The sequence below is a fragment of the Neodiprion lecontei genome, chromosome 4 (genome assembly GCF_021901455.1).
Source record: "Neodiprion lecontei isolate iyNeoLeco1 chromosome 4, iyNeoLeco1.1, whole genome shotgun sequence".
Lineage (NCBI taxonomy): Eukaryota > Metazoa > Arthropoda > Insecta > Hymenoptera > Diprionidae > Neodiprion > Neodiprion lecontei.
The window spans coordinates 23,125,197-23,148,956 of record NC_060263.1 but is presented as its reverse complement, the minus strand read 5'-3'; the positions used below and the strand labels follow the sequence as shown (position 1 = coordinate 23,148,956).

At 33.1% G+C, this 23,760-nt stretch overlaps 2 protein-coding genes across 10 annotated transcripts; one reads left to right on the top strand and one right to left on the bottom strand.

Annotated features, from left to right (window-relative positions):
- The first annotated feature begins 4,082 nt into the window (after positions 1–4,082).
- On the top strand, positions 4,083–14,218 carry LOC107226253. Of its 9 annotated transcripts, none has more exons than XM_046737698.1 (8): positions 4,083–4,100; positions 8,141–8,399; positions 9,792–10,167; positions 11,074–11,635; positions 12,648–12,707; positions 12,902–13,029; positions 13,190–13,386; positions 13,523–14,218. In XM_046737698.1, the coding sequence occupies exons 3-8, from the start codon at positions 9,928–9,930 to the stop codon at positions 13,626–13,628; spliced, it is 1,293 nt and encodes a 430-aa protein (XP_046593654.1). In that variant the 5' UTR covers positions 4,083–4,100; positions 8,141–8,399; positions 9,792–9,927; the 3' UTR covers positions 13,629–14,218. The 9 variants fall into 9 exon arrangements, with proteins under 9 accessions (XP_046593654.1, XP_046593653.1, XP_046593652.1 ...); XM_046737697.1 differs by lacking the exon at positions 4,083–4,100 and adding an exon at positions 4,323–4,626; XM_046737696.1 differs by lacking the exon at positions 4,083–4,100 and adding an exon at positions 4,323–4,626 and having other exon boundaries at positions 8,102–8,399; positions 9,795–10,167.
- On the bottom strand, positions 14,148–22,816 carry LOC107226236 (5'-deoxynucleotidase HDDC2). Its single transcript, XM_015666981.2, has 4 exons — positions 22,671–22,816; positions 17,664–17,788; positions 17,071–17,239; positions 14,148–16,735 (listed from the first exon to the last, which is right to left on the bottom strand). Exons 1-4 carry the CDS (start codon positions 22,722–22,724, stop codon positions 16,502–16,504), a joined length of 582 nt encoding a protein of 193 aa, XP_015522467.1. The 5' UTR covers positions 22,725–22,816; the 3' UTR covers positions 14,148–16,501.
- Positions 22,817–23,760: the final 944 nt, after the last annotated feature.

The following is a 23,760-nucleotide window of genomic DNA, read 5'->3' as shown; positions in this document are numbered from 1 at the left end:
AATGTGTTAAGGTTGGTCTGAAATTTTATCTGCAGTACACTTTCGATTCATCATACGTGTGCAGTAAAATTTAAATGATTTGAACCTGTACAACAATTGGAATTCTTTTTATTTTAAATGATATTTTCAAGCCAAGCTGAAATGCATTTATGTGAAGCTGATGCAAAGCATTTTTTTATCTGCTTCGACTCTTCCTCATAGAATGTAAAATATAGGTAACAAATATTTTTTAAGTAAAATAATATATGCACGGCATAGCTTAGACATCCAAGATGATACACTTCAGAGTGCACTTCAAATTGATTTTCTACACACAGTAGTCTACAAACAGGAATTTCACTATGCGTATATTATACTAATTGGACCCATTTTGCATAACTTATATAGCCTATGTTACTCGGGCAGACCTATGGAACAATTTGGTGCAAGTTGCATGTAAATCGGTCCACTGGTTCTCGAATTTATTGGTAACATAGACAGAAACAGACAAAGGATTTTATGTATTAGTATAGTATAGATATATTCAATTTTGTATTCACAATACCCATTCAAAAAATATATGCTTGTGTATCCTCATGAGTTGCTTCCGGATATTTCACGACAGTAAAAATCTTTCTGAAACGTGGTTTTCAAATATTTTCCAAAGCTTTCCCGAAATATTTCTAATAATATTGTTGATGTGTACATATTTCGAAAATGTTTGTTAAAATATGTACAAATGTTATCATACGCACCATTCTCGAAGATTTTTTTTTTTCAATTGCGTGATACGTGCAGGAACATACTAAACGGTGTACACTGCACAATTATATGGATACGCAATCTAACGATTATCAATTCAATGGTATCGTGAATTGAATTTCATAATTCGTGGTGTAGGTCCAGGTAGGATATTTGCGTTCATTTGTGCCCTGAGGGCGTTTGAACGCCATTGACATTTTTGCGAGGCGCCAACCCGACCTAAATTCCGTTCCAAGATCCGCCAACCGGTTCTACCGGGTTAAAAAATACATTTCGCCGACTATAATTACTTGCAACGAGCCATGAGAGTCTATGTATAGAAATAAATCTCTAAGCCTATTTTGTGCCGAGTGAATTAACGATGAAACTTGAATCGAATCATTCGCAAATAAATCTGATGCAATTAAGGATCAGTGGGCTGTACTCTGAACCAAAAGTTAATCGCAGTGTTGTACGTTATGTAGATAATATTATATTAAATTTGACTCGATGGTTTCGAGTCTTTCACTATAACGAAGACTTACGTTGCTTAGTTGGTTACAGCAAATCTTTCCTCGTCTTGCAAGGAAAATTATCCGCAGCAAGAACATATTTTTTTCACTACGCGCAAAAAAATATTGTGTGAAATTAACAATTATTTTTTTCAGTGTAATAAGAATCTTCTATTTGTATTGTTTTTTTTTTTTTTACTTTATCTCGATTAAAACAATAAGGATTCCCATTCTTAACTACACAGATGATTGCATGAGAAACTATTTTTTTTTTATCGCATCACGATGAGTTTTGACCTGAATTATTGTCTTTATCTATATCGTAATACTCATTTACTTGTAGAACACTGAAAGTTAAGAAAATATTTTTACAAAACCGTTGAAAATATCTCCAACAATTTTATGTATGCCAATGATTACGAACGCAAATAAAACCATATTCCTACCACGTAATAGAAAGGATTCTGAGTAAATTCGAATAACAGAAACTACGATATCAACAATCGGAGATAAGGTTTTATAATTAGAACATTCAAACTTATTAAGCTCTGATGTTTTTGACCTGGTTCTTATGCTGTTGGGCTGATTTTGTTCACTTCAGGAATATTCAAAGATCGCGTGAAAATATTTTCGTACTAATAGTTATCTCCGGGGTGAATCAGAGTAAATTTGTGTAAGTAAAACATGTTACAATAAATGTTCAACAACAATTAAATTTGCAAGTTATAACAGCTATGCTGTGATGCAAATTTTTATAAATGTTCTTCAAACAATTTGCGATAATCTGGTCAGCGATCAAAATGAGTCCAAAAACATTGAGATCGGGTGAACACCAATAGGATAGGAAAAAAATGAATAAATTTTACGTTTCGAAATCATATAATTCTACACTTCCCTCTGACGTCAAAGTCGTTTCGACTTGTTTGATTTTAATCATCCATCTCCACGTTTGTACTTTGGCGTGTGGCGGAAAAATCGACATGTATAGTAACTTCAGTCAAGTTCATTCCAATTGGTATAAAGTAGTGCTTTGATTAAGCGACTAATTTGGGCCTAAGTAATTTATTCGTACCAAGTATTTTTATTCCCAAAGCTCGCGACGCTCATCAAAAAGCATAAGAAACTCGTGAAAGTTTCACAAATACAGTCTACGGTTTACGAAGAGATACAAAAAACGTTATTCAAGATGAGAAAACTGACCTAACGAGTTCCCTGCAAACTTCGATAATCTCTTCTTCCGTCCACTTTATAGTGATAAATACCTACACGCGTACGGCCAATCGAGAACTTTGACCGTGTCATTTTGGCCTTCAGAACAAGTTTAGCAACGTTAATACCATCATCGGATCTTGGCTCTTAGTTTTTGGGATGTAAATTTTCAGATAAAAATAAAAACTTTTCTTTATCTGTAACACAGTATTGAAGAGCGATGCTCTTCCTCAGTTATAGTATCATCGTAAATCAACTTGTTGTATCCAATATCCACTTATACGAATAAGTGTTGTCCACTCGGTATACGAATTTCTTACAATAATTCTTGAAACTTGTTCTCTGAAATTTCAGTATTTCCTCTCGTCGAAAAATATGACCCAAGTGTTTTTAACCTAAAAATATTTGATTTTTCCTAATATAAAATATACGAACGTATTTTTTGGGACCTCTAAAGGATTTACCTCAATATATATTTTATGTTCGAATAGTTCAGACTTTTAAAAAAAATTATAAGGTAAAAGTTCAATTTGAAAACGTGATAAAATTGTGTGAAATATTTCTCGCTTACAATGAGGCTTTAAAACCTAAAATTGCAACATTTTCACATCTAATTGTTAGTTATGCACCAAGATATGATTAATGATAGTGTGCTATGACGTATCCGAATTGCAGTCAGATAGAAATTTTGTCGCAAAAACTGGCCTAAAGCGAATTTATCCGCCTGTACAACTTGTCATGAAATTAAGACACAATGTTTAACCGACTAATCTGTGCACTTTATCCTTAGGGACGGAAATTTAAAAAACTGGTTTGAAGGATGGAGGATAACATTAGAATACAATTAACAAATTCTTTCTTTAACCTTTTTGTAACCGGGGCTATGTCCAAATAACGTTAATTAACTGGGACTGATAATTCCGAAGATGGCACTCAAAATCAGACTTGATATTCATACAGACAAAGTGACTACACTATTTTCTCTAACAATTAATAAGCATAGGAATCATGCTGGTTGACCGCAGTGTAATCATCATGCACAGTCGATAAATCAACGACACCGACGATAAGAGCAACCACACGTCACTTGCAGATTGAAGTGTTTCTTGAGATGGTTTGTCACTCGCATTTATAAAAGTAATCGGAAATGCCTGAGCGGAAATACCATGACGCATTACAATTGCGGACATTCTTATGAAGATGCACTAGACAGACGCCTGAACGCCTAATTGCAAGCAATTTGATATACGCGAGTGTTAAAAAAATTGTTCACTTCAAGGCGTAGCAGAGGATCGTTTATCAGACGTTTCAATCGATGGAAGAGTTGAAGGCTATTTGAATAAGAGCAATCTTTGTTGGTTTAATTATTAGATTGTTGATCTCGTTGGCAATTGCAGTTACTTCCTAGTAACGTCATTCATTTGACTCCAGCACGTTTCGTAATAAGTTGCTGATGCACATGCTTAATTATAAGATATCATTCAATATGCGCACAATATGCTCAGTTCTATATAACAAGTCATTTTGTAACTTCCCGTATCAGCGTGAGTATAAGACGTAAATATTCAGATGGAATTTCCACACGCCAATCATAGTTAATATTTCGCCTTGCAGACAACATCTAAGCGATTCGGGAAAATCAACTACGACTGTGTTTATGTTGTTTATCCGTGGCCTAGCCGTCTCTGAAATGCTAAATTACATATTTGAGAGAACTAACTTTTTATCATTTGTCATGAGAAATAAAACGTATTTGAAACAAAAAAAAAAGCTCACTAGTCACACTCACAAAGTCAATTTTTTATACAGTTTCAATGAAATGAGATTATTTGCAAGAAATGCATGTACAATATTTCAAATGTTCCAAACATTTTGACTTCATTCGCGGATAAATAATAACCATAAGATGCGCAAAATTTTCTCAAACGATAATGTTTACGGGGCTATCATACTTTTGAATTCGCTCAAGATTTTAGGGTCTAATTTTTGATTCGATTCATTTTTCGAAATTTCACTCCGCTGATTAAAGAGAAAGGAAGTATTCATTAATTTTTTAAATTCTTATTTCAATTTGTTCTTGAATTACGAATTTCTGAAAAATATCTATTCAGGTTTTTCAAATGTGTAAATCAAAAACGTAGGGATCTTAGAAGGATATTTCAAGGAAGGATATGTCAACATGGAAGTAAGTTTTTTTTCCTTTGAATTTCTAAAGGTTTCGTGATTTTTAAAAGACATCTTTGTATTTTTTTTCCCCATAAATCAATGACTTGAGGCGAACAAAACATACCCTGATTTTTTTCAATATTACTTTTCGTTTTCGCCTAACATTTGAATACGAAATTTTCAGAAAATTCGTAACTCAAAAACAAATTGTAATAAAAATGTCGACACCGTAAATGAATGTTCCTTTCGATAGGTGAACTAAAATTTTTTTGTGAAAGGATATTTTACAGTGTAATAAATGAAAATTCACTTCACAGCCAAACCGTGTTTCTGTGCTCGGAAGTGGATGTATCTTTTTGCATATCTAGATAGGATGTCTTGGGTAAAGTGATGAAAAGATATAAATGTAGGGAAAAGCACAAGAATAAATATAGTATATGACGCTAATGCGGTTATGGTAAATGTTGAACATAATTATAGACGAGAAAAATAAAAGTGAGTGGTTTCGTATCCATTTTTGCTGATATTAAAATAAAGCGAGTTACAATTGTAGAAACCATTTTGGAATTTGAATTACCCATTTAATCACTTTACTGGTTTCACTATTAGTACTATCACACCTTATTTCCAAAAGAACATAAGATCTTAGAATTAAGATATCCTAATTACTCGGGCGCACGAATTGCTGAACTTTTTGACTTATTTGACATAAATACAGCATCGCAATCGTTGAACAGTAAAGACTGGTTCTTGTGCTGCCGTGAAAAGCTAAATGCATCTTAAATGTTGTGTGTATTCCAAAAAACATAATATATCAACTGCTACACGCATTAATACTGTTCACTGTAAATTTGTTGGTAATAAGATTTGTCAACAATCAATCAACGCACCAACACATCAACGTATAAAATGGTACATTTGTACTCGAGCCTTTCGATTCAATGGGACAGTTCAATTCTCAATTTTGTTGTAACTTCGGTATATGGCAGCACTCTGTATCGAATGTATATCATCAGAAATGTGTTATTTCGAATGTTACAGAATAATTTCAAGTTCACGATTTTGAACGAAAGATTTCCAAAACATTCAGTGCTACGTGAATCTCGAGGTAAGGCTCTCTGGAATATGAGGAATTTAATGTAGAATCGCGATATGTTAACGATTTGTAACATTATATTATGCGTGTAATCATCAATCAGCGACAGGGCTTGTATTCCAACAACTAGAATACCTAAACTACGGAATAGCTCTTTGTCTACTGCATATCTGATCAAATCTATGTCACGCAAAAAATACATAATCTACTAGAGCACGTGTGGATATAAGAACGCGGAACTTTTGTCTAAGTACAAGAATGTATCAACTTATACTATACAACGTATGATTCATCGAAAGGGTATATGTGAAGTGCAACGTGCATTTACGGCCAGAATGGAACGGATGCGTAGTATATACAGCTATTTGCTAATGAATGGTAGATTGGAGCGGAAACGTAAGCTCACAAGCTGCTCGGCTTGTCCGTACATAGAGATTAGTAGATCTTGAAATTTGAAACGCACGTTCAGAGCAGCGGTAAATGATCCGCAAACGTAGCTGACACGCGAATCAGGAGCCAATTAGTTATAAGACACTCATGTTGTAATTTGAAGAAGAAAAACCTAATCGACATTCCACTTTTGTCAAGTTCTTGTTTAGTATACGTGTTTATCCCGGCCCTTCGAAGTCTGAGAAAAGGCTCATATAAAGCGATAAAAATGATAAAATGCTATAAAACACATTTATAAGCACTCCGGATAAAATTTTCAAATGATGTCGCAATTTGATATTACACAATGATTTTCAAGAAATCCTAGCAACATTGCTTCACATTGTAAATTCATATTGGAAACGACGTAATGGGATTTACTATAAAGTGACATGCATATATATGATGACGATATGTCTTTATGAATAAAAATATTATCCGCATTGGACGATTCAGTACTTCATAGAATTTCTTTCTGTGGTTTTTTATTTTTCTCGCAGTCATTTACATCGATTTTGAGAGGAAAAATAATTTTATCCGGGATTTCTGGCTCAAAAACAGAAAGTGATCGTCATTCTATGTAAGAATTATTCATCCTGTTTATTCAATGCCGCGGCATATCTCTGCAGTTCCTTCACAGCAGTTTACTTATACAATCATACAGTACCATGTAAAAAAATCTACAACAATCAAATGAAAACACTAAAATTTGTTAGTAATACTTTCGGAAAAACAGAGAGCGAACCCCAGATAATGACTAATCCGTCAAATTAAGAGACCAACGTCTCAAATCAGTGTATATGCAAGAGGCTTTTCAGATTCTTCAAGGAAATTTGAAAGACATGAAATTCCCTGTTTTATTCGTGATGTGTTGGCTGCATTAATTTCAAAGTAATTACGCATTCTCTTTACTTGTATCACTAAATTTATCAATCGCTTAGAGCGAATTTCATAAAGTGAGTCAATTATGTTTTTCCATTACCGCATCCTGCAGTGTGTTGCAATAAAAGTTAAGAAATACTAAAACTACAAAAAAGAGTAAAAATTAAAGATTTCCCCAAAAATAATGCTTGAACCAGGATTTATGGTTAATTTATCTATAAATTTGATTTAGCGTATATTGTTGCCAGCTACTTTCCGGCGGTTGATTAGCCAAAAATCGATACTATTCATCGGGTTTATTAGTAGATATAATAGTCATACGTTGTATACATATCAAATGGTTATATTTGTGAGCTCTAAAAATCTCTTTGAAAATACTGAAATGATAAACAAAAGCTTGGATATTAATGCGTTATTCCAAACCGCGTTGAATACTTGATTGGTTCGATTTCACTCTACCATGACTCATTTTATTCACAAGACTATATTTCCCAAAAGCTCACTGAAAGCCTTCTTTTACATGTCTTTGGCATAATTAAATATTTAATTGCATAACATTTCGCCGATATTAATTGTGATCAAAAAATTAAAATATTGAATTGATTGAAGTATGAAAAAAAAAATCTGTTTCAGTGAATTTGTAGGAAAAAGTCTTCTGAGTAAAATCACCCATCGTAGAGTAAAATTGAACAAATCTCGTAGATTTTGAACAATTCAAAAGCGATTAATGATCCCAGTAAACCAACACGAACTGAGTATTTCAACAACGGAATTAAAACAAATCAAATGGAATTCAAAAGAATTGGCACACAGGTCTGTTGATCCTATTCAATTTGTTTTAATTCGTGGCAATTTCGTTTTTTACTTACACAATTCGTTTCAATTCGTTTTGGTTTATTGGGATATGAACAATTGATACCCAACAATAAGCAGCTGTCGTTTCAAAATCCAGTATATTTTTTTTTTTTTGTTTTTGTGTATTTTGAAGACCTCTACGACCGTAGCTCGTTTACACGATAATTTAATCACTACTCACCCTGTAACTGTTTCGCATCGTAATCAATGAATAATATTGATTTTTGGCCAGGCAACCTCCTTAAGACGTGTGCTTAAATTCGGCTCCTAGGGACTTCGGGCCCAAGAAACCCGCTTTGGCACCGAAGCTGAATACAGAGTAATGTTGCCTCGGGAGTGGGGAGGCTCACATTGCAGAGACTGCAGACTGGAGAGAGGCAGTCTCTGCGTGAATGTAGTAAACAAAAGATGGGCCCACGCCGCAGGAGAGTGGACGAACTTTTGTTGACTTAATATTGAAAATCAGTTGAGCCTTCAACCGTCCAAGAAAAAGATTGGAACATCCTGCAGATCGCGGCCATGGCACTAGGGTAAGTAAATTCGTAACAATAATCGCGTGAAACTCGTTACTTTACGTATAATTCTTGACATTCTTGTATACTTTCCATCTCAACAAAGGAGAATACGGTATTTCGCCTGCCGCATGTTCCCAGAATGCAACAGGTGCGGTTTGCGACTGTTTCACTCGCGAAATGTAACGCGATTCGTTAAGAATTTCGTAGGCGTTACTAAATATATTAGTATCGGAAATAACGGAAACTTTTTTAATAAAAGGAAAACAAATCAATCGAGGTATAAGTCACTGAAAATTGTTCAGAAATAGTTGAAATTCATTCGCGAAATGAATCTGCATTAAAGTGGGATATCTCTGTACTTATTTTTTCCCGAAATATATATATATACAAAATCGTTGATTATACTCGTGTTGTGTTATTATTACATTTTGTATTACATGTTGTTATAGTTGAGCATGCTGCTTTATTTGTCAGCTTGCGAGAACGGAACGGATAAAAAAAAATCGTTCGATTAATTTAAGACTTCCGTCGACGCCTCTGAATTTTAATAACACACAATTGAACTTTCATCGTCTTCGCACGCGAAATCAAATCCCCCCCCCTCCACTTACTTACAGCGTGTAGAGAGAAACGTGTCAACACTAATTACCTCATATATAGTTATACCGGCAATCTGTGCACGTGTCGTACTCGAATAGGAAACGAAATTTTAAGTTTGTTTATAGGTATTATTTTGAACATCAATTTAACAGTGGTCGCAATTTCACGGTGTTGACTTGACTATTTGAATCGCCGGTAAATGTCCTGAACAGTTTAGCGTCTGTACTTCGTGCACAAATATACAAAATATGGGATATGATCGATTATTCGAAGTTCACGACGAATCAAAATGTATTAATTACCGTTACGTTTTAAATTACTGTGAATCAAAAGATTCGAAACCGCCCATATTTTTAGCGATTAAAAAATAAAATCTAGAATCTTCGTCTTGCAAAATAGATTATTTAATTTTCCCATACTGTGGGAACAATAGTTTTTCAATAATTATTAAAATCGTTTCAAAATTTAACTGAATGATTGCACCATTGATTTATACTTATTTATCAAATCTTTTAGAGAAAGATGCAACTACATATTCAGAAGCATGCAACTGCAGTATTAAATGAGCAAATACCGTCTACCATGTTTTTTAACCATTGAATATCCAAATCTCACACGAAACTATAATATCTCTTTTTTTTTCAACACTTCACACATGTGAGACGTATTACGAAATGAAAAAGTGCAATACAAAGTGGAGAGACAAATTACTGAACCAAAATATTGTAAAAACGTTGATTTTTCTATTGTATTTCATATATGATATCAGTATGTATGTGCATGCATATAGAAATACGTATGTTTCAGAAGATCTGAACCGAGTACGCTTCGCTTTTCATAAAATTACATGCTGCAAAATTCTGGAATCTTGGTAAAAACGAAGCAAAGAAATAAAAAATCAGCTGGACTGAATCAATTGTGAAATTGAAAAGAAAGGGAAAAAATGACATTGACCGGTGTGAAAACAGCAGGTGGAGCAAATGTCATTAGAATGCATGAGAATGTTAAGGAAAGGACGACGAAAGTTATTGATGTAAACATAAATGCAAACCTTACTGTATCAAATTCTAAGGGGTCAAAATTTGCTGAAAAATCACTCCTCTTCTGCGTTCTTTTTTTTACCAGCATATTCATCATTATTCTTTTCACTGTAAGAAGAGAATTACAGGCCCTTAAATTTCAGGTAACTAATTGGCAATTGCTTCAAGTATTTTGTATAATTTATAACTTTAGCAAATACAATCTGAACCTTAGATTTTCTGACCAGATATGTTGCAAAGACTATTTCAAAGTAAGCTGTTTTTTTATATGTATGAAATTTTTTGTATGTACGGTCAGCAGCTATATTATTGCAGGAATTTTCAGTAGTATCTCACAAGTAAAATATTTTCTTGAGCCTGATTAGATTATAATTCACACTATATGCGTATATATCATATATTCGTTGAAGTTTGCATCATCACATCTTTCCGGATGCCTTGTGGTTTGTTGCTATTTTGATTCAGAGGAAAGATTCATAACAGAGTTATGCAAAAATAAAACACAAGATAAGGATAAGAATTACGTGACATACATTGGATCGTATGACAAAAGATATGGTACTCTACACATGACACATCTTACTTAATACAAAAGTATATCTATTACAAATCTGCTTACTTATATGTGTGTATGTATTTACCTACGTTTATAAAAGGTCTTTGCTTCATTCAACTTTAAACTAACATTATTCATAGTCCAAGTAACTAAAGTGATTTAGCTCCATATTCCTATCGTTATGATCTGAATTGATTGTTTTGATATTCCCAAGATTTCGAATTTCAAGAAAAAACTTGGTTGTTATACCTTAATTGTTCATTGATCTGAAATTGGATAAAAGAAAGGAATATTTCGAATGATGGCACTTAAGTCGAATTTTTCTGTTGTTAGTATCGTCTTGCAAAGTAAAAATAATAATCACATTACGATGGTATTGTCAACATTCTCAAAGCAATGAGGTTTTGAGAGCTGATTACGTGTGACGTTCGAATAAATATCAAGGTATACTTTGGAACTTGAAAAACATTTTTGTTATTCTTTTTTTGTTTAGGAACAATGCATAGAGACAAAAATCGCCATTCTGATGACCAAGTATGAGAAAGTTAGCTCTCAACTGAGTCGTATCCGTTCTTATACAAATTACAACAAGTATCGACCTATAACTAATTCATACAAATCAGAGCTAATCTTTTCTTCAAATGACATACCTCTTCGGTCGCCAAGTACCGACCAAGAAAATTCAGGTCTTAATCGAAAAGAGAATATCACTTCAACTGTGACTGGAGACGATCATAAAAATCACAAAGAATATTCGAAAAACGCTTTGATGAAAAGAAACCAAAGCAAAAGAAATAATCGTTTCATAAGAACAATAATAAATGTCACAGATGAGAATGACAATCCAACATTGGAATACGTACAACAAAATTTTGCTGACACATTAAGCTTGAATACAGACAGAGAAAATAATGAGACAAAGAATGTGAAAAATGATGATAATATTGGTCTGTGGAGCGAAGCCAGGACAGCAAGAATCAGAAGAGATAATGAAAGGAGAGGTAAAATACGGACAAAGAACAAAAGGCGGCCCAACCGCAGTCGCAGGCGATTGGGTATACCTAGATGATTTTTGTATTCATTTTGAAACTTCAATTATCAGATTGAAATAGTTTCACACTCAATTAACCATGCAGAGTGAATGGTCTAATAGGAGAGTTTCATGGAATGCTTTATTTTATATTTATCAGTTTGGACATAAATAATTTGGTCGAGTTTTTTCTTTTTCCGTTTAAAACGAAGTTGAAGCAAATACAACAGGTTGAAAGAGGTACTATGCGCCATCAATCATATAAAAGAATGAAATTCAATTTTATGTAACTTGCAATTATCGTTTTGAACGGATATGATGAAATACGCCTTTATTATTCTTCAATACTCTACTTTAAGCACATATTATAATCTGGAACTGTGTTCTCATGAAACTTCCCTAATTGAAACTCAGTCGAAACTTGATGAATTGTATTTTATCTTGTAAATAAGTTTGAATTATTTTATAAATGGTCCAAAATCTCAAGGCTCCCAGCAGGTCACTTTCCTCACTTTTATATCAAGCGTTTCAAACAAAAGTGTTGATTCGAGTATTTCTCAATTATCTTAATAGTTCATTTAGTTTAGTTTGCATCTAAAAACACATTGGGATCACTTCAGATAAGATGGTACATATTAGTATAACTATTTTACTATATTGTTACAGTATTATTAAATTACCGATATAGAAAATGAACGACTACTGTCTCTCAGAAAAAACTTTGAATCTTTCAAAATTTTGAAAAAAAAAAATCCCAGTGTACCAAGCTTTAGTATAAATACTTACAATTACCAATGTTAGATTCTTTAAAAGAACATTTGCTAAATCGTATTTGCAGGGAACTGATTAGCATTTGTGTTTTAGTCACTTTTAGTTTTCTAGCGAATTATTTTCAGCAGGAGCCTTGCTATTTTGGATGCTATAAATTGGAAGCAATTTGAAGCGATTAACTAAAGATGAGAAAAAAACAAAAAATATTGACAAAAATGAAATTTTACAATCAACATTGTCTCAACTGATAGCGTTACTGTTCACAGGACCGTTAGTGGCAACATTCGTTGGAGCCATTCCGGAGCAGCACATAACAGACCAAGGTAGTTAGTAGAAATTGTCAATTTAATGACAAATTAATATTCTGATTGTATGTACAAATCTGGTCAGTGATGATTGTAGGCTAAAGTTAGTTCATTTTTAACTTCGACATACTTATTATATCGCTTGAGAGAGAGAGTACCAAAATCTACTTGTTTATTGCTTTAACTTTAAATCTTTATTCCAACTTCTATTCCAGGTGTAATTGGTCCATGGGTGAAGCTTACCAAAGACACATCAAATTACGATCTTCAAAGATTCCACTTAACAGAAAATAGCAAATCGATTGAAATCACCGTGAATGGATTGTATATGATAACAGCGCAGGTAAGTTGTATGTGAAATATATTGCTGACAAATAACAAATTATAAAACAGCAGTGTTTTTAATCAATTAAAACAATATTCATTGTAAAACATTTTCTCCTCGTTGATAGTATGTACGTAAATATAATTGAGAAATAGTCTACACAATTCAATTATTACAGATGTTCTACTTTGGTAAGCACACCAATTACTCGTACTGGATTCTGGTCAATTCGGAAGGTGAATCGCGGACCCAAAAAATTACAAAATGCTCAGCGGTTGCAAGTACGTCCGCCAACGAAGTATCTTGCCATACAAATGTCGTTTTACCTTTACAGAAGGGTGACAGAGTGCGAATTCAACAAGAAGAACGTGATCGGTATATATAGCTTACGATTATTATGCGGAAAATGGGCAAAAATAGTTACGAGTTGAGAAGATTCACTTAAATTTACCATACTGTTTGTATAAATTTATTATAATCCTACTAATTTCACATATTAATACTCTTACAGACTCATAAATTTACGAGAAGGACTCAGTTATGTACAGCTGGTTTTACTATCAAATGAAGCTGACAGGAAACGAAGAGAGCTTCGAAAGAGTCCCGCAATTGAATAATAAATGTACAATGTAACAGTGTGAGAACAAGTAACTGCAAACTAATCGGACAAAATAAGATGAACATTACAATATCATCAAGAATTGAAACCTCGTAACGATCATTGTTAGTATTGGTTCTGTTTTTTTTAGCGGACACACAGTTAATGTTACACATATCTATTTTAAGTTAAATGCTCAAAGATTTTTATTGTTACCATTGTTCAATATGCAGACTGTGACAATAGTATCCATGATCTCAACTGATTTTGATACTGCCATTTTTAATAGTGAGATTTAGGCATGAACGAAATTTTCTCAATGCGATTTTTAGTTAGCAAGTACGAATAATACTATATGTATTTAGTTGTTTATCAAGATTACTTGATATTATATAATGTTTGAACCGAAGAATGTCATAATTAGCTATCAGCAATTATAAGAGTGGCGACTTACTTTCAAGGATTATTTTAGTTGTAAGAAAACTATGTACTCCAATACCTCCATTTGTATAGACCATTGCTCTTTTTTTCATTACCACTAACAATAATTAATGACGTGATTTAAAATAAAGTCAACAAAAGTATGATAACCATAGATGCGTGTGTGAACGTATAACTTGAAAAATGTTACGTATATGAGGGTGTAATTGCATACATAAATATTTTTATAACTTAATATACTACAATCATGATGTAGTAAAAATACTGTAATTCAGCTTCAGACGTTTATTCAATGCTGCAACAAGTATTACTAGTGTTATCTGCTGAATAAACTCATTCCATTAGTCAAGATAAGTTAGTTTTTTTTTATTGGCATTATGGCATTACGACAAATTGTAAATATACACGAAACCTATGTAACTGAAAAAAGTAAGTTTAAGTTGTAATTAGTCGATACAGGCTGTGCGGATTCTGCAATGATTGACAATGCATTGTATATTTCCTGATTTTTCTGAATAAAAGTTTATCAAACAAACCAATTGCTAAATATAGAAAACAATTATTCGGAATAAATATAAGTTATTTTAAATTATATCGTAACTGCTTTTTACTACAAACCGAAAGCCTTTGGAATAGATTAGAAAACAATAAAATTGCTTAAAATGTAACACATAGGTACTTGTGGATCCTGCAAACCTACTGATATTTCATTTTAAAATTTATAATGATTCATCCCACACCAAATGGAATACCAGGTCTCGAGTTGATATCTTATACTTAATTAATAAACACGATATTGTATACAATATAATTTTGTAACAATACCTATTGAATACAATTCAATCATATTCAGTATTTCGGAGGTAAATTGCTCTGCTCTTTTTAAAACATGTATACATACAGTCTAAATGACTTCAGTAAAAAATGATTAAAAATTTTCCTAAAAAACGATAATAAGAACTGCAGAGGAAATAATTTTCAATGAATGAACACGTAGTCAATCAACAACTTCTAAGCATAGTTCCCTGCATCCTAAATAATAATACGTCAGACAATGCATTATACAGAATGAGTCAATTATAGGATATTGTGTGTGAATCGCAATTTGAAAAATTCCACAATCATAGAACGCAAATTTAAATCTTGATTTATAGAGAATTGAAAGATTTCCCTATAATTTTGATATACCAGAGACGTAAATGCATGACAAAATTTATTGAGAACACAAATATGAGTGCCATTCATTTTTGTTTGTGTACTTCATATGATTGACGAGTTATGAATTTAATTTCATATCTTTGTACGATCATAAATTTTTCGATATTGATTAACAAGTGTAACATGGGAAGATATCTGTATATGTTTAAATAAATAACATCAATCATTGCTAATAGGTTGAAAAATATGTTCAACTTTAATGTAACAGTTCAAAGATATGAAAATTTCAATCAAAAAGTTTTGTCCTGATAAAAACCCATTTACAATATACCCAATAACAGTCAATGACCCGATAATTCATAATAATATTGACTGTCAATGAGTAATTAATCGATATAGTAGAATAAACATAATTGTACCGATATATTTACAAGCATTTCTCTAATGTAATGGAAAATACTTGGTCCTTACGTGCAAACCTCACAGTTAGTCATGTAAAATTTTGTATTTTTATGCACAGTTGTCTCTCCGCGGTTTGCACGGCAATATTCGCAAATATCGTATAATTACCTATCGTTTATTTGTGCTTCCATAATAGAAACGAATATAATAGATCATTTTAAAAGGGGCTTCATACTTTAAATATCACTATACATTTCACTTGATTATTATCATTTAGCTGTTTTTTTTGGTACAATTAATAAGGATTTGACTCTAAGATTTTTTATATTAGATAATTAAAAGAACGTAATACAGAATAAGTTATATTGCAAAGAAAATACGATTCGCAACATGAAATAAACTGACACTATTCTTTTAATGCTATAATAATTTTCTTACACCTGAATCCGGATTAAAATCTGTTATATTGAAAGTATACGATCATATTTCTTTTAAAAGTGGAAATTAAAGCTCTTGTTAAAAATGAAAAAAAAAAAAAACTTTGCTAAGGCTCAACTTACAGCCGGAGGTTTTAAAAGATAGCAGTTCGAGAATCTTGCTGAATCTGAACTTACAGAATCATAGCTGTATTATCTTAATCACATTTGGAACAACACTAAAAGCTATTTCGAGCTTTATGGTAGCAACACGCTTCATTTTCCTCATCTGCAAGTAGTACAACTATATATTTTTAGTAAACTATTGTTTTCGAAACCCAAATACTGGTCTAAGATCTCACTCTCTTAAATTTTGTAGTTATGCACAGATTGCATTCAGATAGTCTTGCACCTTACTATGCAGAGTCGCTAGTATAATATACCTGAAAAATGAGCCCTAATTTACAATTTTAGGTTATGACTTGTTGTTACATGGAATGTTCGCTAAGGCGTCTCTTTGCGTGTTTACTTCTTCTGCTAATCGTTTAACGAACGGATGATTTATCTTTCCATTTGTAGCAGTAAAATATTCCTGCAACTTTCCAGGCGTGCCATCGCGTTTTTCATACTCAAATGCCTGCATTATTAGGTCCAACCTGTCCAAGTCTTTGACATATTGAGCCTCTGGAGTTTGTTGATGTTCGTACTCCTAAAAAAATAAATCAACAGTCTATACGTTTGAAAAACCGACGTTGCAATTCCCTTGTTTTCTGAAGACAGAGCAGCGTGAAGTTAATGGAAATCGGAGAGTTATTTAAATGATGAAATTGTTCTTTCTTGTGTATATATCTTCTTGTATACTATATAAATTTGGTGTTTCATTCGATTGAGTATAAGTGATAATTTCTGCGATATATCTGGTTAATATCAAACAGCCTACTGCACTCATCCTTGTATTCGATGATGTTTAATGTAAAAGGAATTTGGCCGGTTAATTTGAATAAATAAATATATAAATGAACAAGCATATCAAACAGTTCATACCCTGAACATAGTCAAGACTTGAGGTCCCTTGTCGCCGAGAAGTTCACAGATCTTTTGCATCGCTTCATCCTCCAACTTATGCTTCTCTTCTGGGCAAACTCCGCAATGCGGTGTAATATCTCCGACAATGCACTCCGCCAGGTCATGAATCAAAGTCATTTGCATTATCCTGGCAACGAAATCCGACACATACATACGAGCATTGCAAATATATAGAAAGTTGAAAGTGATTCAAGGAAAGTATACCAATAGCCAGTTTACTGCTCAACTATTACCATCTATCACCAGTGATATACTCATTTCAAAGATCAATACTTCACTTCATTGATACTTGACAACAAATAATCTCCAAAACTGATTTACTTTCCAAAGTTATACAATTTTGCTATAAAAAAGTTTGTAACAACCGTTTGAGAATTAGAAACTGTTAGTTATGTAAGAAAAAAAAATGAAGCAAAATCTGCAAGGCGATAAATAGAAGGAACAAAATTACAAACTTATGTAATGACACTACATTGCGTTGAATATAATTAAGGTTACTTATGAGAGTTAAAAAATTTAAAACTACTGTAAATTTCCAAATTGATTCTTACTTTACTTTGTCTAAATTTTCCTTATTGTCGACCAGAAAGGATAGCATAGCCATACGATACATGTGTCCAGAAATAGTTTCAGGCTCTGTTATTTTGCTAAGTATCCACCCCGTCCTTTTAACATGCTGCATAAAGATACCAAAGTTAGAATTCGCTAGAGAATGATAACACAGAGGAAATTTAAATTAACGAACCATCTCTAAGTCATTAGTAATGTAATGTGATTGCGATTCTTTTTGAAGATCGATATGCTACATATTCGCATTCATGTTGTTCAGAATTTATAACACCTACAGCTAGGAACAACCTGTCATTCATTGTTAGTGCGTTAGTGCTTTATTAGATGCATTTTTCCTTTTGCGTTCGACAAACATGTGGGTGCAGCCCCAGCTGCGACTAACCGGACGAACAGGGAAGCATTTATTGGTGTTTCCTCAGTTTTTGTTGTTGTAATAATTTCCTTCTAATAATTGCATTGCATGTTGTTGTCATGCGTAAATTTGCGGTAATGTGCAATGAGCTTTAATTTTTTGAGAAATTCCAAGGTTACAAATTTCGTTCTTGGGGCTGCGATGATTGTATTTTAAATACTGACTATAAAACTAAGGTCATATGGGCAAAGACACGATGCACAAAGGATTCCTTCCAATTTCTATACCATATTATGTGACGATTAAATGAAGCTCTAGAGTGCAAGTTTACTGGAAATATTGTTATTTAATAAACCGGTAAAACTGCCGATAGAACACATTAAAAAATTTCTAAAAATAATAGTAAACTATGGAGAAAGTTTCCTGGAGTTGAATAAGAAAAACTTATACCTGATATCTAATCTCTATATTGAAAAGTACATTCGAGAATTTTATGAGACTTGATTGTCTGCTTTGTCTACCTACTTTCATTGAAAAAATATTGAATTTTATGATTTATTTAACTAGACCAATTATATGCAACAAGGACTTATAGGTGTTCAGCATAGAAACTTGGTCTGGTAAAAAACACAAGTCCAACAATACTGGAATCGCATAAAAAATACCAGAGTTTATTTTGAACATTCTGATTACAAATTTCTTCTTCAAATTCTTGATATCTTAACTTATGTTATTCGAATTTGCTCAGATTTATTTTTATTACATGGTAGGAATGTTGTTTTATTCGTTTTCACTATCGTTGGTGCAAATAACATTGCTGGAAGTTTCTCGTACTGATTTTCGCTTTTCCTAACTTTTTGTTCAGGCTATTACATCTTTAAAGATAATATCTTCTTACTATGTTCGAACAAAGTTTTTCATCAATTTCAATTTTATTCCGCATGTATAATTTCACTATTGTACAATGTGTCATGAGACAATGAACAGTGGTCCACAATAGATGGAGATTGAAAAGATTATTGATTTACCTAAGTAAATCTATTGGATTATTGAATCACTAGTACCAGAATTATTTTTCCTCAAGATCATCGGTTCAAAAATAAATCGACTGAAGAGGCAATATAAACATAAACAGCAGGCTCTTTAGACGATATATGGTTATCTGCTTTTTCTCAAATCTCACGCTGCTTTTGCGATCCAGAAGTCGAAACAGTCCTTAGTCTCTTATCGACATTAGAAAAGAAAAGACGGTCCTTCCTCGTGCATTTGAAATAAAAGTCAAAGAAAAGATCTAATTCATTGCGTTTAAGTATGGGCCCAGTCGCTGTTGTACATTAACTGTTTATTTTAGATAGTTAGTTTCATTGTTAATTCTGTGTACAAAAAGGGATTAGCTATTATTTGAGTGTCCCATACACTCCTCAATTAAATGGCATTACGTAACGCATGAATCGAACGATAACTGAGGAAGCGCGTGCGAAAAAGATAAAGATTTCTGGGGAGAAACAATTTTAACTGATACATACCTCAATAATTTAACCCCGACTAAAGCTCTTAAAACTAATGAAACCCCATTTGAATTGTGGCATGGCAAAAAGCCTTAATTGAAGTACTTATAAATTTTCATTTCAACAGCTTATGTACATGATAAAGAAAGAGAAAATTTGATGAGTAATCCTAGAGAGGAATATTAGTTGGGTTAAAATCTCGGCCAGTGACAAAAGAGTAAGATCCGAGGGAACCTCTGGTAATACTGATGTTTCTGACATGGTGTCAAAATACGAGGTACTAGCAGCCAGAATTAACAAGCAAAAGTTTCAAAATTCGAAAATTAAAATTTTGTGAAATATTTTGAACCCCCGATACATGTATAGAATTATCGGGATAAAACTGAACTGCATTTTTTTAATTCCACTAAGTTTAAAAGGTTTAGCTATTAGCTTCAGCTTCATCGTCAAAATCAGTAGAGACGCCAAGTAAATCTCATATTGAGAAATCAGATAGATTTGAGAATAATAATTATGATTATAACAAATCTGATACTGAAAAATCAGATGGGTTGAAAGGGCGTGAATGCAATAGTAAACGTAAATCAGATACACCAGAGCCAATTGATGGAAAAGCAATGGACAATTCTAATGAGTCATTACCTAAAAATAATGACCAGAGAATGGATGAAATAGTCAAAATTAAAAGAAGTGAGAGAATTAATTAAGCGACGACCTTCTATTTCATATGAGGAACTGAGATAAAGAATGAATAGTTATAAAGTACCTGCTTCCTTCAAAGAAATACAAACGCCCGTTGACGGAACTGAATGGGAGCGTGCTATCCGAGACGAAATAAATTCATTGATAACAAATCAAGCTTGGAACTTGCTGCGAAGCCAAAAGATAAAAATATTGTTGACTGTAAATGCGTATTCGTGATTAAAAATGATGAATTTGGAAATCCACAAAAATATAAAGCTCGTTTAGTTGCTCGTGATTTTAGTGAAAGGTATTTAGTTAATTACAATGAGACATTTACACCAGTTCAAGCATTTCGAGTTTTTGCTATATAATTGCTTTTTCAAATCAGCTTGATCTATTAATTGACCACATGGATGTAAAATCCGCATTCTTAAACGATATCTTAAAAGAAGAAATTTACACGAGAGTTCCTCAGGGTGTAAAAAGTAGCGGAAATCAAGTTTTTTAAATTAAACAAAGCCTTGTATGGATTGAAACAGGCGGCAAAGTGTTGGTTTGAGACGATTGAAACAACTTCATTGGAAACAGGGTTTCAAAATTCACAAAGCGATGGACGTATTTATAGTTTTGGATGGAAGAAATGTTTTACAACATATACATGTTGTATCACATGTTTACGACCTTGTAATTGTGACTGCTAACATTGTAACAATGCAAAGATTTAAAAATTATCTAACAGACAGATTCCATATGCCAGAGCTTAAAGAAATAAAATTGTTTTCGGCAATTAGAGTTAAGAGGAATAGTGGAAAATTAACATTGGATCAGAGTGGATACATTAAGACTGTACTTAACAAATTTAGTACGATTGATTGCAAGTCTGCCAGTATACCTCTTCCAAGTAAAATAGATTATGTGAATAGAAAGTTTTCGTCTCTTAAGCACCCGATGTAAGAATGTATGTAAGGAATGTTTACATGTTGGAATCTTACGCTTCTGATGGGAAGCACGTAAGACGGCCAAAGACCGTCTTATAATTGAAATGCGGATGTGCATTATCATTAGTTACGAGACAATTCATTGTTGAAGATATAAATTTGATAAACTGGTGAATTCGAAAAATTAACGACGGAGCCAGGAATCGAATCTGGTATCCAGAGATGCTTGACCGGAGCCTTACTCCACTAGACCACCTAGCCGCCCTGACTCTGTTGTCGTTAATTCCTCTCATCACCAGTTTAGTTCAAATTTGTTTTTTTTTTGTGCTTTGTATGTGAATAAAAATGAGTGGAATTGTGTGAAAAAGTGAAAAAAAATGAGAGGAATTAACGACAACAGAGTCAGGGCGGCTAGGTGGTCTAGTGGAGTAAGGCTCCGGTCAAGCATCTCTAGATACCAGATTCGATTCCTGGCTCCGTCGTTAATTTTTCGAATTCACCAGTTTATCAAATTTATATCTTCAACAATAAAATAGATTATGTTGCTTTGAATTTAGATATAAAATATGAAGTCCCTTGTCAAAGTTTGATTGATTGCCTGATGTATATAATGATATGTACGAGACTAGATTTGTCCACATCAGTTAATGTTTTGAGTCGATATGCAAACAAAACGATGTGTTTCAGACCCAATCGTAATTTTTAAAGATAATACCTGCTATATTAGCATCGTAAATAATCCCAGCGGTCACAAAAGATCGAAGTATATAGATATCAAGTATCACGTTTCAAGAGAACAAGTTGAGCAGGAAGCAGGAATGTTTTTTTTTTTTCTTTAATGATGATAATGTTCTATATGGCCTGCTTAGAATGTTCCGGATTTCCCCACTTTACTTAGCAACAAATGTTGAACCATTTTGTATTTCTAATTATACATAGAGAAAGTGCGAGGAGCATCCTTCACTAGTATTGAGTATAACGAAATGTAATTATATAATTCATAATTAGGTTTCAAGTTTGATTCACAGCTAATAGCACACACAATGAGATTACTGTCAACTAATTTTTGAGGTGTATTGGATTATTGATTCACTTATAGTACCTAGAATTATGTTTCCTTAAGATCATGGGTTCAGATCGAATATGAAATAGAAGTCAAAGAATCCAATTCACTACGTTTAAATATTATTTATCATTCCATTTCCAATAGATCTTGTTACATGAATAACGAAAAGTGCTTCGCAGCACCGACACGCAAAGCCAAGGTTTTGACATTCGCCAACGTTAACCTATAGACGGCAACAGAAGTTTCGCTACAAATGGTCAAAACAGCTGTACATAATAAACGATTGATCACTCGTTTCGGTATAATAAAGAACAATAAAAGGAAACGGTGCCAGTAACATGTCGAGGCAAAATCGACAAATTGGATGACCAAATATGGATTGAATATTTTCGTACTATGTGATCTGCTCGCAGAAATGTATGAAATATTTTTAATCATACCTTGAGTCTGCCTACTAGTTCCATGAATTCCACCAATTTCGTTGCGTCGGTCATTTTGTTCAATTTCTCACTAAAAACGCACTTTAATGTCCTTGTAAAATCAATTGCACGTCAAATATGTTCACTGCGATGTATCTCCAGACATACTGCGCGAATGCAGAGAGAGCACGAGTGAGCGGTAAAAGTTGAAATACTAGGGATGGCGAAACTAGGACTTTCAACCAATCAGAACTCGGCTGGTTCTTGGTTAGCGATAGCGCTTGGCGCGAAATCAAATCTTTTCAAAGCCCTCTCAAAAGCAAATCTCGCATTCGTAGCTACTTTGAACACTTGACGAAGTGCGACAGTTTTTAAACAATTTCTTATGAGGTTCAGTTGCATTTGATATTTATCAAATTATTATATTGTACAAACGATTTTTATCGAGATACAAAAAAAAAAAATGCTAGAATTATAGAGCAAAGATGAAATAATATTGATGCTTCATCTCGCGCCGCTTCGAAATGGTTGAAAGTCTAGGTAGTAAATTATAAGTTTGATTTCACCTTACAACGGCTCATTGTATTCAAAAGACTATATGTTCTACAGGTTTAATGACAATTTTTTTTTTATGTTGGCATCGCATTCAATTTTACATAATTGCAGTGATATGGATTATGAACAAGAAATACTGAATATCGGATTGACTATCGAAAGAAAGAAAAATCTGGTTCAGTGGTTTTGTAAAGTTCGTATCGGAATTATCATCCGCTAATTATATACGGATACAAAAGATACGTGTTTCTACCGACATTAGCGTTAAACATAGTTAGGGTACGTCTTGCATTTAAGGCGGCTACATTCAAATTGCCCAGAGAATCGACAGATTGATTAGCTCTTCGTTATTCCCGCTCTTGAGTGCTTCAAAACCCTGCGACTGTTTATAAGATGCATTTTAAAACTTTATTTAGTCACTCAACTTTCGTGGCGTTACGCTTACATAAATATGTTCACACTAGAGATAAGTGGTTCATATTAGCGGCCATTTCGTGACACATAATTTTTCTCCACAGCGGAGTCTTTATGATTTACAGATTTCTGCGAACGTCTT